At 45.8% G+C, this 16,812-nt stretch overlaps 1 protein-coding gene and 1 long non-coding RNA gene across 2 annotated transcripts in view; one reads left to right on the top strand and one right to left on the bottom strand.

Annotated features, from left to right (window-relative positions):
- Positions 1 to 16,812, bottom strand: part of LOC146208365 (uncharacterized) — a 590,053-nt gene that overhangs the window by 291,773 nt on the left and 281,468 nt on the right. The window lies entirely within an intron of this gene.
- The window catches only part of LOC146208368 (suppressor of lurcher protein 1-like), a 103,891-nt gene continuing 99,114 nt past the window's right edge, over positions 12,036 to 16,812 (top strand). The window contains exon 1 of the mRNA XM_084592953.1: positions 12,036 to 12,120. Within this exon, the coding sequence (XP_084449079.1) occupies positions 12,082 to 12,120 (39 nt within the window). The 5' untranslated portion in view covers positions 12,036 to 12,081. The remainder of the gene's footprint in view (positions 12,121 to 16,812) is intronic.

The raw sequence follows: 16,812 nt of genomic DNA, 5'->3' as shown, positions 1-16,812 counted from the left end.
GTCAGCTCCTATCACCTCATGCCTACTCCCCTGGACCCATTTTTCCTTACAAAAGCCTAAATCTCAACTTTCCTTTTAAACTGAATCCGCGTATAATTACTTCCTGTTTTCCGCTCGCCTTTCTGAATTTATAATTTTTTTTTAGCGGTTGGTGTATGTTAGCTTCAGACATTGCTTGGACTCAAAAGAAAAGAATAGGGCATGTTACGACCAAGCATCCGCAATTGCGCGCTCTATTGTTCGCCTGTGGGCATGGATAAGTTTTGTGAATATGTGGTGATGGTCCAATGGCTCTAAGTGAGCCTGTTTCCAGGAATCCTGTTTTGTAAGCATGTTTTGCTTTGTGGACAACCTGCAAATGCCAAATTGACCCTGTCAAGAGAACGTCTGGAAAAACACAAAGAAACGTCCCCCTGCGGGAAATAGCAGGAAGTGCTTTCTTTCTTTTGTTCACCCTTCCAGTCGAGAAGTACTATCCTCCAGTGATGAATGCCTCCTATCCAAAGGAGACGACAGAGTGACATGTCCGCTGACGTGCAGGACAAGAAAGGAGCATGACTCATACGGCCATTAAGTGATTTCCCGGGAATGCAAGAAAGCCAAGCTGAAAAGGGACAATGTTGGGAGCCCTATGCGGCGCCACGTGCACTCGGGTTTCTGAGAAGTAAAACCCCTTGTCAGAACCAGCCTGTGGTTTCTTTGCTGAAGAATAGAAATGTACCTCCTCTCCTCGCCGTTCCCAAGCTTTTCCCGCCAACAAGTGATCACGCCCAACGAATGAATGCCGGACCAGTCAGTGCTTCAGACCATCAGTGCAGTGATGTGTTCGATTGGATGCCGATACCTGAGGGGCGTGCCCTGGATTTGGTTGGTCAGCATCTTCAGAGAGGGGCTGGACATAGGGGGTTTTTAAGGACGCTGCAGAGCACGAAATGTCGCTCTGGGCCCTGGGTAAACGGCTCATCCAGTCGCTTCTCGCTATGAACTCTTAACGCTTGCCATTTTGCTGATGTACCCTTCTTTTTCGTGTAAATAATCTTGTAAATAAGTTTTCTCAAAGTGCCATTAAACCTGCTTGTATATATTTTACCAACTTCGAAGATTCAGTCCTTCTTCAACCCCGAGTCTCTGCACGCTACCAAGTGAAGGCCGGGTCGACGTAGCCCCAGCGTCACGACAACTGGTGATCAGCGGTGGGATCTGAATCTACAAACACAACGACTGGTGCCCAGCGGTGGGATCTGAATCTACAAGCCACAACATCTGGTGATTGGAGGTGGATCTGAAGCTACAAGCCACAACACCTTGTGATCGGAGGTGGCATCTCAAGCAACAAGCAGGAGCAACAATCGGCCAAGAGGGCAGCTCGGAACATCGATCGCATGTGTGGGTGAGTGCTTGGCTTTTCTTCTGATGTGGACCAGGTTCTAGAACAGGGTTAGATTTTAGAACTGGTAAAGAGAGTGTGGAAACGCCTTTAGGTTGGTAGTTTGCACAGTTGTTTTGGAAGTAGCCGACACTCGGAGCGATCATGGACCTACAAAAGCTGCAGAAACCGGACCTGTTGCTATTGTGTGAGGAATTGGGAATTGATACAAGTGGTTTGGCACGAAAACCCTTGATTATAAAGGCAATCACTGATCTAGGAACCGATGATGAGGAGCTCAGTGAAGCATGGAACCTCATCGGTCAAAAAAAGGAACAGCTCAGACAGCAGAAAGAGCGTGAAATTGAAAGAGAAGCAAAAAAGCTGGAGCTAGAAATTGAGCTCCGGAAATTAGAACTAGAGTTGAGCAAGAGGTCGGGCGATTGTCCCCAGCTAGCGGTACCTCGTCTCAACAAGGAGGCAGATTTCAAGATGTCAAAGTACATGCAGCCATATGTGATATCAGGGGATATCGGTCTGTATCTGGCTAACTTTGAGCGAACTTGCGAAAAACTGTCCTTCCAGCGAGACACGTGGTCTCAGAGATTATTGACGGTTCTGCCCTGCGAGGCAGCGGAGGTTGTCGCGCGGCTAAGCAAGGAGGACGCGGACAACTACGAGAAGGTCAAAGCTTGCCTTCTGAGAAAGTATAGGCTTAGCGCCGAGGCGTTCAGACAACGTTTTCGGAACGCTACTAAGTCCAGGGACGAGAGTTACCCTGAATTCCTGTACAATTTAAGAGTTAATTTGGGCGAGTGGCTAAAGAGCACTGATTCCTACAGTGATAGGGACGCTGTAGTCGAGAGAATTCTTTTGGAGCAGTTTTATAACTGCCTCCCAGAAAAAGAAAGAAATTGGTTACAGGACCGAGGCGAAGTTAAGTCGGCAACTGAAGCTGCCGAACTTATTGAGGAGTATGCTTCGCGCCGACAATTCAGCAACCCAGCAGTGGATAGGCCCCGCAATCCCAAGTTCAGTGTGAATAACCGTCAGAAAAGGCACTTTGCTAGATTTGCAAACGAAGAAAGGAAGACTTCTTCAGGCAAACGCCCTAGAAAGGACGGCAGTGAGAAAAGTGGGGAAGTGACCAACGCGCAGAACACAAAGAAAAAGCTTGAGGCTAGGAAGCCGCTCACATGCTTTAGGTGTAATGAGCAGGGTCACATTGCCGTCAACTGCCGGAAAGAAAAGATTGCTTTCTCGTATGTCAGTGACTGCGATGAAAATATGCAGCTTTTAGAACCCTACCTGCATGACCTAGTAGTCAACGGGAAGCCTTGCAAGGTACTGCGCGATTCGGCCGCAACGATGGATGTTGTCCATCCGGCGTATGTATCGCCTTCCGACTATACAGGACAGTGTGCATGGATCCGACAGGTAGTTGAGGAACAGAGTGTGTGCTTGCCGATCGCGAACGTGGTCATCGAGGGCCCTTTCGGCGAATTAACAACCGAGGCTGCCGTTTCAGGAAAGCTTCCTAAGTGCTATCCGTATTTGTTCTCCAACAAATCGGACATGCTGCTGCGAAAGAGGGGCATCCTTTTCGGAGACAGAGTTGTGCAAGCCTTAACACGTTCAAAGGCGCGAGAACTAGCTACACTGCTCATTCCAGAAAATTCCACAGCGGAGGAAACGGCAGTTAAAACAGTGGTCGATGCGGAAGATAGCGGGTCAGAAAACTTTGAGAGCGAGGCATCTCAAATAAGTCAACTTGAAAGTGAATTTGATGAGACGCGGAATGAGGACGTTCTTGAGAATAACCTCTTGCCGCCAGTGTCTAGTAATCTCACGAGACTTTTAAGTGGAACCCGAGAGGACTTAACTATGGAGCAAGCCAATGATCCCAAGAATAAGCTCGAAGTACAGTGGGAAGGACCTGCTGAAGTCGTTGCAAAGCTTTCTGACACTAACTACGCAGTGAAAATCCCCGATAGGCGTAAAGAAGTGCGCATTTATCATTGCAATCTTATGAAGCCTTATGTGCAGAGGGAAGCCGTGGTAAATCTAACGTTAAACCTTCCCGAGGAGATGGGGGACAACTTGATTTGCCTAAGCGGAAAAGGAAGCAACGCTCAGGAGCTTCTCAGAAAGACAGAGCAGAGAGGAGAACTAAAGAAATCCCAGCTGTCCGATCTGGGCGAAATAATAACAGAGTTTGAGGCCTGTTTCGTGGACAGGCCAGGCAGGACTGATTTGACTGAGCACGATATTGAGCTGACTTCAGACGTGCCAGTGCGATCAAGGTACTACCGATTTTCTCCAAGGCAAAGAGAAATTCTGGATAGGGAAGTAACTCGCATGCTGGAATTGGGAGTAATAAAACCCTCGGAAAGCGATTATGCTTCGCCTATGATCTTAGTAGAAGCTCCAGGTAAAGACCCTAGGCCTGTGGTAGACTACCGAAAGCTAAATTCTCTCACCAGGGATCAAGTGTATCCTATTCCGAATATTGAGGAGAGAGTAGAACAGGTCAGTAGAGCGGCATATGTGACTACGCTGGACCTTACTCGAGGATACTGGCAAGTACCGCTCACTGAACGCGCCAGCAGATACGCGGCTTTCGTCACTCCGACGGGCAGCTACCAGCCAACAATGATGAGTTTCGGGCTCAAAAATGCTCCATTTTGTTTTTCCCGACTCATGGATAGGGTTTTAAAGGGGTGTGAAACATTCGCGGTGCCTTATTTAGACGACATTGCGGTTTTTTCCGACTCATGGGCGGACCATATGGTACATCTAAGAGCTGTACTGAGCCTTTTGCGTCAAGCTGGACTAACCGTAAAGGCCGAGAAATGTTGCCTGGCAAGGGCGACCGTGGACTACTTGGGTCACAATGTAGGTCAAGGTTTCAGGAAACCCAGCGAGATTAAGATTTCTGCGGTAGCAGACTACCCGCGGCCGAGCACGAAGACGGAAATTCGAGCATTCCTAGGTCTGACTGGGTACTACAATCACTACATCCCTAACTATTCAGCTTTGGCTAGCCCTCTGACCGACGCTCTCCGCAAGACAGAACCGACAAATGTAGTCTGGGACGAACAAAAGGAAGCCTCCTTCGTAAACCTGAAGGCTGTGCTGATTAGCCGTCCGGTATTGCGAGCTCCAGACTATGACCGAGAATTCACGGTCCAGTGTGATGCCAGTGATCGAGGGTTAGGTGCTGTTCTCTGCCAGAGAGATGACGACGGTAATGAGCACCCCGTGCTCTACTTGAGCAGAAAACTGAGTTCTAGAGAGAGGGCTTATTGCGCGTCAGAGAAAGAGTGCGCTTGCATTGTATGGGCCATTCAAAAATTGCAGTGCTATCTTGGAGGGGCCAAATTCATCGTAGAGACGGACCATTGTCCCCTGGCTTGGCTGCAAACTGCGACATCGAAGAACAGTCGCCTTCTTAGGTGGAGCTTGATTTTACAGCAGTACAATTTTGAAATAAGATGCAAAAAGGGGAAGTTAAATGGGAATGCGGACGCGCTTAGCCGCTCTTTCTAAGCGGTCCGAGATGTTCCTCACCATGTATCGAAATTGATAATCAGGTTTTTTTTTTTTTCCGTGCGCTTGTATATGTGTGACTATGTAAAGCAGCACGTTTGGTTTTCTGGGAATACGTGGGTCCTGAACGTCTTGAGAGTGGGCTTTTCTCGAACAACAATGGCAGTTTTCTTTTGACCTGGTCTCTTCAGACGGGAGCCGAGTGCTTGCTTCGACATGTGGTTGAGTTTCAGACAGCTCGAGCAATTTGGCCTACAACAATCAAGACAACGCGACAAGCAACAGCGAGCTTCAAGCGTTCACGTGCAGGCCATTAAGTCGTCTCTTCATGCAGCAGCTGGGACTGCTGCCCTCCGAGACTCTTCTGGCGGGGGAGGAGGCTGTTACGACCAAGCATCCGCAATTGCGCGCTCTATTGTTCGCCTGTGGGCATGGATAAGTTTTGTGAATATGTGGTGATGGTCCAATGGCTCTAAGTGAGCCTGTTTCCAGGAATCCTGTTTTGTAAGCATGTTTTGCTTTGTGGACAACCTGCAAATGCCAAATTGACCCTGTCAAGAGAACGTCTGGAAAAACACAAAGAAACGTCCCCCTGCGGGAAATAGCAGGAAGTGCTTTCTTTCTTTTGTTCACCCTTCCAGTCGAGAAGTACTATCCTCCAGTGATGAATGCCTCCTATCCAAAGGAGACGACAGAGTGACATGTCCGCTGACGTGCAGGACAAGAAAGGAGCATGACTCATACGGCCATTAAGTGATTTCCCGGGAATGCAGGAAAGATTTGCAATTGTCGAAAAGGGACAATGTTGGGAGCCCTATGCGGCGCCACGTGCACTCGGGTTTCTGAGAAGTAAAACCCCTTGTCAGAACCAGCCTGTGGTTTCTTTGCTGAAGAATAGAAATGTACCTCCTCTCCTCGCCGTTCCCAAGCTTTTCCCGCCAACAAGTGATCACGCCCAACGAATGAATGCCGGACCAGTCAGTGCTTCAGACCATCAGTGCAGTGATGTGTTCGATTGGATGCCGATACCTGAGGGGCGTGCCCTGGATTTGGTTGGTCAGCATCTTCAGAGAGGGGCTGGACATAGGGGGTTTTTAAGGACGCTGCAGAGCACGAAATGTCGCTCTGGGCCCTGGGTAAACGGCTCATCCAGTCGCTTCTCGCTATGAACTCTTAACGCTTGCCATTTTGCTGATGTACCCTTCTTTTTCGTGTAAATAATCTTGTAAATAAGTTTTCTCAAAGTGCCATTAAACCTGCTTGTATATATTTTACCAACTTCGAAGATTCAGTCCTTCTTCAACCCCGAGTCTCTGCACGCTACCAAGTGAAGGCCGGGTCGACGTAGCCCCAGCGTCACGACAGGCACTAGAAGTATCGTTGATGAGACTACAGGCTAAACATGCGTTTCGATGTAAATTTTAGTTTTGCAAACGTATACATTTTGTCATTAGGCACAGCACTCGCAGACGATAAAGCTCTCTTCACACGAGTAGAGGAAGGAAACACAAGGGCAAAGCAAATATAAAACCAAGAAGTAGGAATGTAAAGGAAGAGGAAAATAGACTGATTAAAACGCGCGCTTATCCACATCTGTAATCTAGGTCATTCAGGATCTTCAGGATATGTATATTTTTCTTTCCTTAGGCATTCAAATACTCGTGTCCTTGCAACGGAGCGGTACTTCCAAGAGAGCCCGTTTTTGTCCGACCGAGAAAGAATGGAGGAATCTTCGGAGACTATTTCTTTGCTTCAACAAAGAGGAAGACAATTCTGTACTTTAAGTGAAGCCTCCGTAATGACGTGGTCTTCTAGAACTGTTTTTCGCGTTCTTCACCCCCAACGGTTTCTCTCACCCTCTTTGATAATTCCGGATCCCATCAAAGCCGAAAACAAATTTCAAAACATGAAAGCCGGAAAGAACAATTTTACGGCTGCAAAAATGAGGACGCCCCTCTTGAGCTCCGCAATATGAAGTTGGGGTTAGAATTTTTTTTTCTAGAAAAATAATTTTCCGGAAAAAAAGAACCAATAATATGCAAAAGACAACAAAGCGGATACGATTTGTACATGGCCTAACTTCAGTGACCAAGCCTTGACGACCGATGAGACCCGGAGGAAGTTTGGGAGGCTTAATCACGCCTTTAAATGTGTTTCAAATGCGACGCGGGCGCATGCGATGTAGCCCGAAAGCCGGAAAGGTCATTCCAACGAATGGAAGCGTTATCAAGCGTGCTTATATCAGGATTCCATTTCCTAACGACGCCATCCGGTGGCTGTTCTCTCTGTCCTTCTGTTAGCTGTCCTATTGACACTGTCCGTCATTCGTTAGGTCACGTGTTGTTCCTCTTTTGCTTATTCCCCCGTCTACTCTACTCGCCTGTCTTGCTAAAACTGTACAGCACTATACAAGCTTAATCTGCGATAAACTCATCGGGAACAGGTTTAAAAAAACCGTGCGCAATTAGAATTACCGGTCAGTTGGGCTAACGCGCCGTTACCAGTCGCCATTGGCTGACCTGCGGGCGTTAACCAATCTCAAACCGGTTTTGGCTCAGCGCGGGCCTTTAGAAATTGAGCCCCGATTGAGTAAAGCGAGCAGCATAGCCTGACGCAACGCTGTGCTATTCTAGGCAGGACCAGCGGCGTCGAGTAGGATGACGCAGGTACAGCAATATATGGTACGCGGAGCCGTTCTCGTCACGAGGACCCATTGGCAGCAGGTCCACTGGCGTCGCTTTCCTGTTTCCTGAACGAGCGGCTGTTCCTGATAGCTAGCTAACACGCTCCATTATTTCGTCTAGAGCCACACTCGCTGGTGAAGGAGGCCGAAAATAATCGATAATGGCTGGCCGGGAATAGTACACGGCCGGCCGCAAGTAGAAGAGGGCTTGTTTCTTATTGTCGATTGCAGAAAGCATGGTAAGGTATGTGCAGACGTGGTGCAGAGGATGCAGGGGAGCAAAATAGAAGGAGGGCCTATCTGCTGGCGGTAGGTGCGTAGTAACAGGTCTTTTTTTTTTTTTTTTTCTATTCCTCCGATGAACAACCGTACGTGTTGCTGGTGCCATGTTCATTTTTTTTTTATTTTATGTTCTTTTTTTGCATTCCGTGGAAGTGTGATTTTTTCCCCTCGTTACTTTTTTTTATGCATCCAGAAATATCACGAGCATAGCACCCTTATTCAATTTTCAGCATGCCTCTGATAGTGTAGACCCGTGTGCTGTGCGATCTAAGTGCACGCTAAAGATTCCCAGGTGGTCGAAATTTCCGGAGTCCTCCACTACGGCGTCTCTCATAGCCTGAGTTGATTTGGGACGTTAAGCCCCACAAACCAACCAAACCATCTACTAGTGTAGAATCGCTCAAAATGCATTTTTGTCCCCGGATTGGTTCGTTCCACTTGTGCACGCCTATCGAGTGCCAAACGTTTCACGCCTATATTGGTTCCGATTTAGTAGTCGATTCTGGCACCTAATATCATTATGCAGCCAGAAAGTTTTAAAAAATGTGTAACCCCAGTAAGAAATTTGAAGCTTCGGAGATGTCATGAGCTAGGTTCCCACCGTGAACAACCAAATCAAATGCTCTGGTATGCGTAAAAAAAAGTAGAAAAAAAGAGGGACAAATAAGGAGGCAAACAGCGTCAGGTGCTGTTGGCTGGGAAGTTTTGACGTTGATGAAGACGGTCATTTCCCTCTCGCAGCTTTAGTGGTGTGCGAGGATTATAGACGTGAAGCTGCTAGTAGCTGCGAGCAGCGCCGCAGTAAAAGGCTCAGTATTTACTTAGGCCTGCGATGTTTTCTAATATGGGCTCAACACGGGAGTGGTGCGTGCGTTTCGCCTCCATGCAACAGCGGCCGCCCCGACAGGCAATTAATCCCGCTGACTTTAGATTGTCAGGCGAGTTTCAAGAACTCTGAGTGACCGGCCATGGCAGGCACATGCCCAAAGCAAAGTATTTACTTGACTTTCGAGGATAAAGCGCGAATAACGTCCTTTATTAAGTCATTGTCTCAATCGACAAGCTTGCAGCCCATGATGCGGTTCTATCTTTCTTCTTGCGTGTTTTCTGCGCTGCGTGCATGTGCATGTGTTTGTGTGTGTGTGCGGGGGTGGGGGAGGGGGGATAAGTGTGCGTGCGCGTATCTCCGAGGATTAACTGAGATGAAGTACAACCAGTGCCTAACCACTCCTTTTCGCTGTTCTTAGATTATGTGGTAAAATCTCTTCATAAGACCACGCGATTCCATGCACGGTTTATATACAGAAGCTTTTACAGTGGTCTTATAGGCTACTTAGCTAAACTTATCCATCTGGGACTTTGGTACAGCATCCAGACCGACGTACATCAAAATCAGCAACAACTATTCGCTGATGTTTTTGGATCTGGATAGTGTAAAATATAGTGGAAGGCCAAATTTATTCCACAGCTCGCCACTCTTGCTTTTTCCCTTTACCACGAAAGGACCTTGAAACAAGGATATATTGGCTATGGCTATCCACGCCTTCAAGTACAATGACAAAAATGGCACGTCCCAACTAAGCTTAAAGAAAAACAGACGCTGGGTACTCCAAAAGAAAGTCGGAGCAATGCTGATGAAATCCTTTTTTTTTTTTTTTTTTTGTTCTCGCTCTCAGTCTAACTCTTACAGGGATTTGTAGCGTCAAGTTTTTCGATGAGAATGGCTTTTTGGGGCTTTTCGAAAGAATGGCGCTTGACTTCCGCTTGTCTTGAATTGGCGAGGGAAGGAAACGAAGGGTCCGTTATGGCGTGGCACACATATTAAAACGTCCTGCGAAGACAGATTGCTGGCCGCTATAGACAAGGTTAGCGCTGGTGAACACTGTAAATGTTTAAGCTACAAGCCGTATAAATTACCTCGGAAGTAGAATATTAGAAAGCCACTGCCGTAGCTGTGTTAATGGAGCCCCGAAAGCGAAAGTCTGGAGCCGTGGGTTCTGATCCCTCTGGCGGAATAAGTTGGAGTTGGAGTTTATTTCTTTCTCTCTCAAAGAAAGGGAAGCCAAGGCAAAAGGCGACAAGCCTGACTGGGCCTTGGCTCCCAAAACAGACAACAGCAGACAACAGCACACACCTCTAGTGTATGTAAAATATAAAAAAAAAAAAACATTATGCAACACTTACATACAATATATAAAAGGTATCAGTACATGCAGTATTCATTGGATATTCAAATCAACAGACCACGCACTCAATAACATAAATTTCATAGCAAAAAATATTTACACAAAAAAAGATTCTTGTTTTCCATAGTCGGTTCGAGTAATAGGTACAAGTTTTTTTCGTATTCGCAGATCATACGTTACTGTAGATATATCAGGTAGAGTAGTATACAGCCTATTATGGTGAATGCACTGCAGAATTCGAAAGTAGTAAATCTGATTAGCGGCTAATACGGCATATATTTTAAAGGGGTCTGTACGCAAGTTGCGCGGTATACCGTAATAACCTTCAATAGCTCGAAGGGCTTTTTTTTTTTTTTTTGAGAACAAGCAACTTATTAATATTTGTAGAAGTTGTGGTTCCCCATATGAGAATACAATATGTTACTTTAGAATAAAAAAGAGCATAATAAATTGAAATGTTTAACCAAACGGGTACCAAATTAGAAATTCTGTAAAGACATCCTACAATTCTGCTCAAGTATTTTACTAAATTTCGATTTTGGTTTCCTCGACTCTTTAATCAATCCGACCTCAATTTTCCAATAACCTCAATCAGAGCTTTTTTAGAATCGAACTGCTTACATACTCAATGTTTATCACTGTACCTCTAGTACAACATGAAAAACACCTCACTCCTTCCAGCTTTCTCATTGAAACGGCAGGTATTTGGACTATGACTGCTACATAAAATATGTTATAGTACACTTCACGGTCATTTGGTTCAGCTTTCCACTTACACGTCGCGTTGCGTATACGTGCGTTATAAAACTGAACTTTCCTCACGTCGCACAAATGCCTTCTTGCAATTTATTCCTCCCACCTACAATTAAGCATGGCATCCCCTTCCCGAGGCGCTAATGTCCCTATCGAATATAAATCTGTTTAAGAATGCCTCTAATGATCAACGCAATGTCTCTAATTAATCATTTTGCACTCTATATTACATTTTGATTTATTATTACAATAAACAAAATAAAATACCCTTTCGTAAATGATTACACTCCTAATTTCTCACTGATCACCAACTAGATTTAAAGTAAAAGCATGTATTAACAGCATTTGCTCACTGGAGCCACTGAGGCTATTAATAATTAGCCCGCCATGGTGGAAGGCGCCGGATAAATTGATACCTTCTGGATTCCTTAGCGCGCTAACATTGAAAATCATGTGAACGTCGCTGTATTTAGACGCCATCAAAATAGAGTGTCCATAATCAGGATTGAATCCGCGGCGGTTAGATCATCGGAAGAAATCTAAAACCGAACACCAAACACAACGCCAAGGATAAAAACAATGAAGGAAAACATTCTTCTTTTCTTTCCTTGGCTTCTCTTGCCTCACCTAATACGTAGCGCTTTCCTGGTAATTTAGTGCTTTGCTCGCATGTTTTGACGTTAATTGCCTTGACGAGTTCCTTCCTATCTATAACTCTGTCCTTTCCTGGAAGCCCTTTCTTTTCGTTTCCGTATTTTTCTTATTTTCTTTTTAAGCTTAGGAGGCTGAAACGTCTTGCTGTCGCTTTCGGGCTGTTGGAGCTCTGAAATATTGTTCGCAGTTGCTAGAAGCAGTTGTGCGGCGATCGCCGCTCTGTCCTCCGAGCTAGCGAGGAAATTTATTTTTCAGCTAATGATGTTAAATTACACTCCCTGATGCTGACGACGTACCATGAAATGGCGGACCTGTTAGCAAGAAGGAACGCAGAGAGAACGGGAGTTCAAAAAAAAAAATGTTCCGGTTAGGTCGGGGCAATGCGTCCGTACGCTCGATTGTGTGAAAAGAAAGTAAAAAAATGAGCAGACATGTGTTATCCAGAAGCATGACTAACGAGAAAAGCCACTAAGAACAATAAAATATGCTGGAGATACCTTCTCAAAGGAGCACGGCAGAATGAACTAACCGTTATCGATCCTTTCTCGTTTCAGTGCATACCTTGAAGCTGGCGCCATGATGTTGGCAGACCTGCATGCCTTGACTGGATGCTAGCTCATCTCCAAGGATGCTCTCGCACAAAGCAGGTAAGTCTCCCACAGCGTCACGTGGGCACCGTTACAATGAGAGCAAGATATAAGGAGAGAATGCTCTCGTTCAAAAAAAAAAAGGGGGGGGGGGAGGGGGAGTTTGTGCTCCTGATCAGCGAAGACTCTGTCAGAATTGTATGGGCTCACACAACAAATACGATGAAGTTTCGCTTTCCGGCGCCCTATATCATTATTTCCATTTTATTTAAGCTTACAGCGGAGAGGATTCTAGACGGCAGTAGCGAGAGCGCAGCGTGTTAGAGGAGACACATTTCTGTCTTCGTTAGCCCCTGTCAGGCTCTAAATGATATAGATTCACCAAAACCAACAGCAGGAAGTGCATGGTCGCAGTGAAGAAATTAGCATAAGCAAAAATAAATAAACGGAATCTACCTTGGACATAAGCAAGACAGTCTTTTGGCCCATTTATTTTTTTAAACTTCAACTGTGATGATGCGATGAGAGCTGTGTTCTGCGCTGGAATGCGCATGGGGCGATAGATGCGGAGAGATTAATGCGAGTTTCATTACCGTAATGGGCTATAAACCTGACAGTGCTTTGTTCTGAATGAAGAAGAAATAATGAGTAGCTCTTTCGTGGAGTTGCATATTATGGCAACGAATATTTTCGATTCATTTTCTTTTCTTGCTCCTTAGTATAGCTCAAAAAGGGTGTTAAGAAAACACCTGTTGTATTTCGTCACTGTTGAGTTTGACATAAGTAATTTCACGTGTTTTATCCTTTAATAGTTAACGACAGCTGCTATATTTTGTCACAGTTGAGTGAGGAGAAAATTAGTTTCGCGTGGTGTATGCTCTTAACCGTTAACAAAGCCTCACAGCCATTAGAGAGTCAAAAATTATTTAAGAAGGATTTATACTTAACGCAACTGCTGTCCTGAACGACACTAATGCGCATCGTACTCACTGTGAACGGCATGCCCACTAATAGCCTCCGAGCATTGGCAGTGCAGAATTCGTTTTCAGCAAGAGCTGTATTTTCTTAAAAGTTGCCTGCAAAGTATTAGGTATCAACACAAAATTCATCCAGTTACGCCGCTTCTCTGAGCTCTGCTATTCTTTCCTTTCCAGATTTTATTTATATACGAGTAGGCTCCACGCTGTTAAAGCTCCTCAGTAGTGTTATCAGTATAAAATATTATTTCTGAAAAAGAGCTTTTTCTTGAATTCTTTCCTTTTTGTTGTTGTTGCTTCAATACCCGCCGTTATGATCTCTGTATATCAATTCTCTAATATATGCAACGCCTAAAACCTCATTTTTTATCTCCATGCTCCCTGTGCAAGGTGGAGCTCCAGCTTATAGCAACATCCGGAGACCAAAATGCACTCAATCGCCTCCTTACGCGTAAACATACGGAAGTCCCGCCCAGTTCAAATATAAGCCATGCCATTCAAACAGGTCGATCTGTCAACTCTTTTTGTTGACGTCGTCTTTCTTTGTTGTCAGTGAAATCAAGTATTTAACGCACCGTTAATGGTAAAACATAAGTTTCATCTTGATAGCAAACTCGCGCTCACACTCAGTCGAAGTCGCATAAAATATGCGATGGTTTCTTCTCTGTCACTCAGTGCCAATTTTCGGACGCCAGAAAAAAATATTGGCTGAACAAAATCTGACTCCTGAGAGCGGTTTCTCGCAAATTGGACGCCTGAGCTGTTTCCTACCCCGGCGTTCGTTCTCGAAGCTTATTTTTCACCCTTCCACCGAAGATCAGTAAGAGGCGCTGAGATTTTACTCTCAAAAAGAAAAACAAAGCCACATTGCAAATTCTTCGCCAGCGAAACCGTGCAGCTTTGCGAAAACCACGTGTGTCGTGATGCAGCCAGCGGAAGTAGCTGCCAATATCCGCACGCCAAGCGCTCTGATTGGTCGTTGCCGTCGCTGTAGCACCGTAGGCTAATGTGATCAGCATCTGTACGGCAAACGGCCAATCTGAAGCTGTCATGACGCACTAACACCGGCGTCCATACGCTCCTGATTGGTTGACGACAGCTTTGGCCGTCCCAGCGCTGCGCGGTATTAACGGGATGGCGTCGAACGGGGGGAGATTCCAATCGTGAGCGGCAAACCACCACGCTTCTCACTTCGCCGTGCCTGCGGAAGGGGTTATGCTGGTTTAATTCTGGGCCTCGCGGACGTGATTTAACGGCGCTCGTTTCCTTTTCAAACTGCCTTCTCGCTTTCAATCCTCTTTCTTCTATCTCTTTTTTGTTGTTTTTTTTTTCTACGCTTCTCGATGAGGAGAGCAAATCTAAATTCCTTCCGTTCGACGCCGCGCGCGCGCAGGCGCTGCAGCTTGTCTCGTCGTTCGTGATTCGGCCGCTTATGTGGGATTTGAAAAATGGAGCCGCCGACTGCGCATCCATACATCAGAAGAAGAACTGCTGAATTCGCACGATTGCGCGTCCGCGCAAGAAATGTGTGACCTTTTATACCCGTATTCCCGTTTTTTTTTTCTTCTTTTTTTTTTCTCCTTCCATCGCCTTGTGCCTGGTCTTTTTTGTGCACCTTCATACTGAGGAAGGAGGAAAGAGAGCTGGATCAGTACTTATTCCTGAATTGAAACGAACCTTTCGGGAAACGTTTCTTCTTCGCTTCCTTAGCTTGTTGCTTTTCTATAAGTTTCGGGCTCGTGTTACCTGACCGGGTATTTTTTAGAACGCCGCACGTCTGCGGAAAAGTTTAATGGCGCCTTTCAGGCCAGCGCAGAGGTGAGGGGCGCCGGAAGCATAACCAGCGTAAAGCAGTTCTTTACAAAGCACTAACCCCTCTTCCGAATACGCTATATTCGCTTCTTTTTTATTGTTATCGAAGTTGACATACGCTCTATTTCACACTTTCAAGTTGTTAGATTAAGAGGATTAATTAATGTGGATGTATATTTTCTTCGACACCAGCGGCTCGATGCATGCATCCGAAAGACAGATAATCGAAGCAAAACGCCTTAAACCTGATAGTGTCAAGTTTTTCAAGCTAATTTCCCCAGAAAACAGGGGCAAAGAAACAGAAATGCTTCTGTCGTTGATGTTCGCCCCTTTGCAGATCCGTAGCAATAACCCTTAACAAATCGGTTGTCTATACTTGTGCTCCACTGGGTTGTAGTCATTGCTTAGACCTTTCAAATATATATAGTACCGGAGAAGAATAGTAAAATATATAATTTGGCTTGAGCAGCATTGATGAGCAGATGTTCCTGATCCAAGAATTTAATAAAAAGAAGCGAACATGAAAACAAGCGAGAAACACAATTCAAATGTAAAGCCACGCTTCTATGTCAAGGTTGGTTGGTTGGTTGGTTTGTGGGGATTAACGTCCCAAAACAACTCCAGCTATGAGAGACGCCGCAGTGGAGGACTCCGGAAATTTCGACCTCCTGGTGTTCTTTAACGTGCGCTGACACCGCACCGCACACGGGCGTCTTGCTTTTCGCCTCCATCGAAAAGCGGCCGCCGAGGCCGGGATTCGAATCCCGCGTCCTTGGGAACAGTAGTCGAGCGCCGTAATCACTGCGCCACCCCGCGGGGTTTCTATATGTCAAGGAAATATAGGGTTAAGTACGGGTAGAATACATTTTCTTCTTCTTAATATGCCCTTTGTTCGTATACTCTTCCTGGCTAAACACTACGTTATCAGCATTACAACAGTTGGCAGAGGCCATGTCGTTCTTATTGTTTTGTGTTATGGAGCACTTGAACGGGAGCCTCATCAGGCATAAGGCGAAACTTGTCATGCATGAAAATTGCAAAACTCTCCAAACAGAACAAGAGGAAAGCGGAGAAGCAAACAATCGTACTCACAACTTGTGCTTCTCGCGGATTCTAGAGGATTTAGGGTGAATTTAATTCTTAAATGAGCACTTCTTCCCGCTTCTCGCGAATTCTAGAGGATTTAAGGTAACTTCATTCTTAAATGGTTCCTTCTTCCCTCATGAGCGGGGCTGACAGAGTGTGCCCGTACGAAATGTCAATCGTGTCCAAGTTAGGAAACGAACCACCACCCTTTCGTTCCCCAACCGAACGTATAAGCCACTACTCTACGTCGACTTCATGAGGACACGTCTGTAATCATTTCCCCTTGTCTAACGTAATGACGCCGGATGGCGCGGTGGGAAAGAACAACAGCTGCAAAACGAACAAAAAGATAAAAATGAACAAAAATATTAAAAAGCTGTCTCTGACTACAGATCGTTTTCACGTGAGCGATGCCGTGTTGCCTCTCGGTTGTTGCACCAGCCAGCGAAAGGAGGAAAGTGCGCAATGCTGCTTACCTCCTTCCCCGCAAAAACGGTCATAGGTTACAGCGGGCAAAGAAAGCGTTATTAAATTTGGGCATGTAAAATTCAAAACAAACACAGTGGTCTCCTGTCCGAAAGACGCATGGCACCATCATATGGCGAGGTTCACACTAAGACCACAGCACAGCAGTCCCGTGCGGCTCTCGCCAGGGAACCGCAAATGAATCTCTATCCTCGAATCAGCTGCCATTTGTCCACACCGTGGGCTGGGCAGTTCAATTCAAAAGCATTAAGTAAAACTGGGGTTATCGGTAAAGCAACGAACCAAGAGCGAGCTCACAGCAGAAGTAGGCACGGAGCTCGCTATGCTTTCGCATTTCCGGACATAAAGAGATTTAGGTGCAGCCTTGCATTTTTTATATATTCTTAGCTCC

The sequence above is a fragment of the Amblyomma maculatum genome, chromosome 1 (assembly GCF_055883805.1).
Source record: "Amblyomma maculatum isolate TAMU_Amacu chromosome 1, ASM5588380v1, whole genome shotgun sequence".
Lineage (NCBI taxonomy): Eukaryota > Metazoa > Arthropoda > Arachnida > Ixodida > Ixodidae > Amblyomma > Amblyomma maculatum.
Note: the sequence above shows the minus strand (reverse complement) of the source record. Positions and strands in the feature narration are given on the sequence as shown.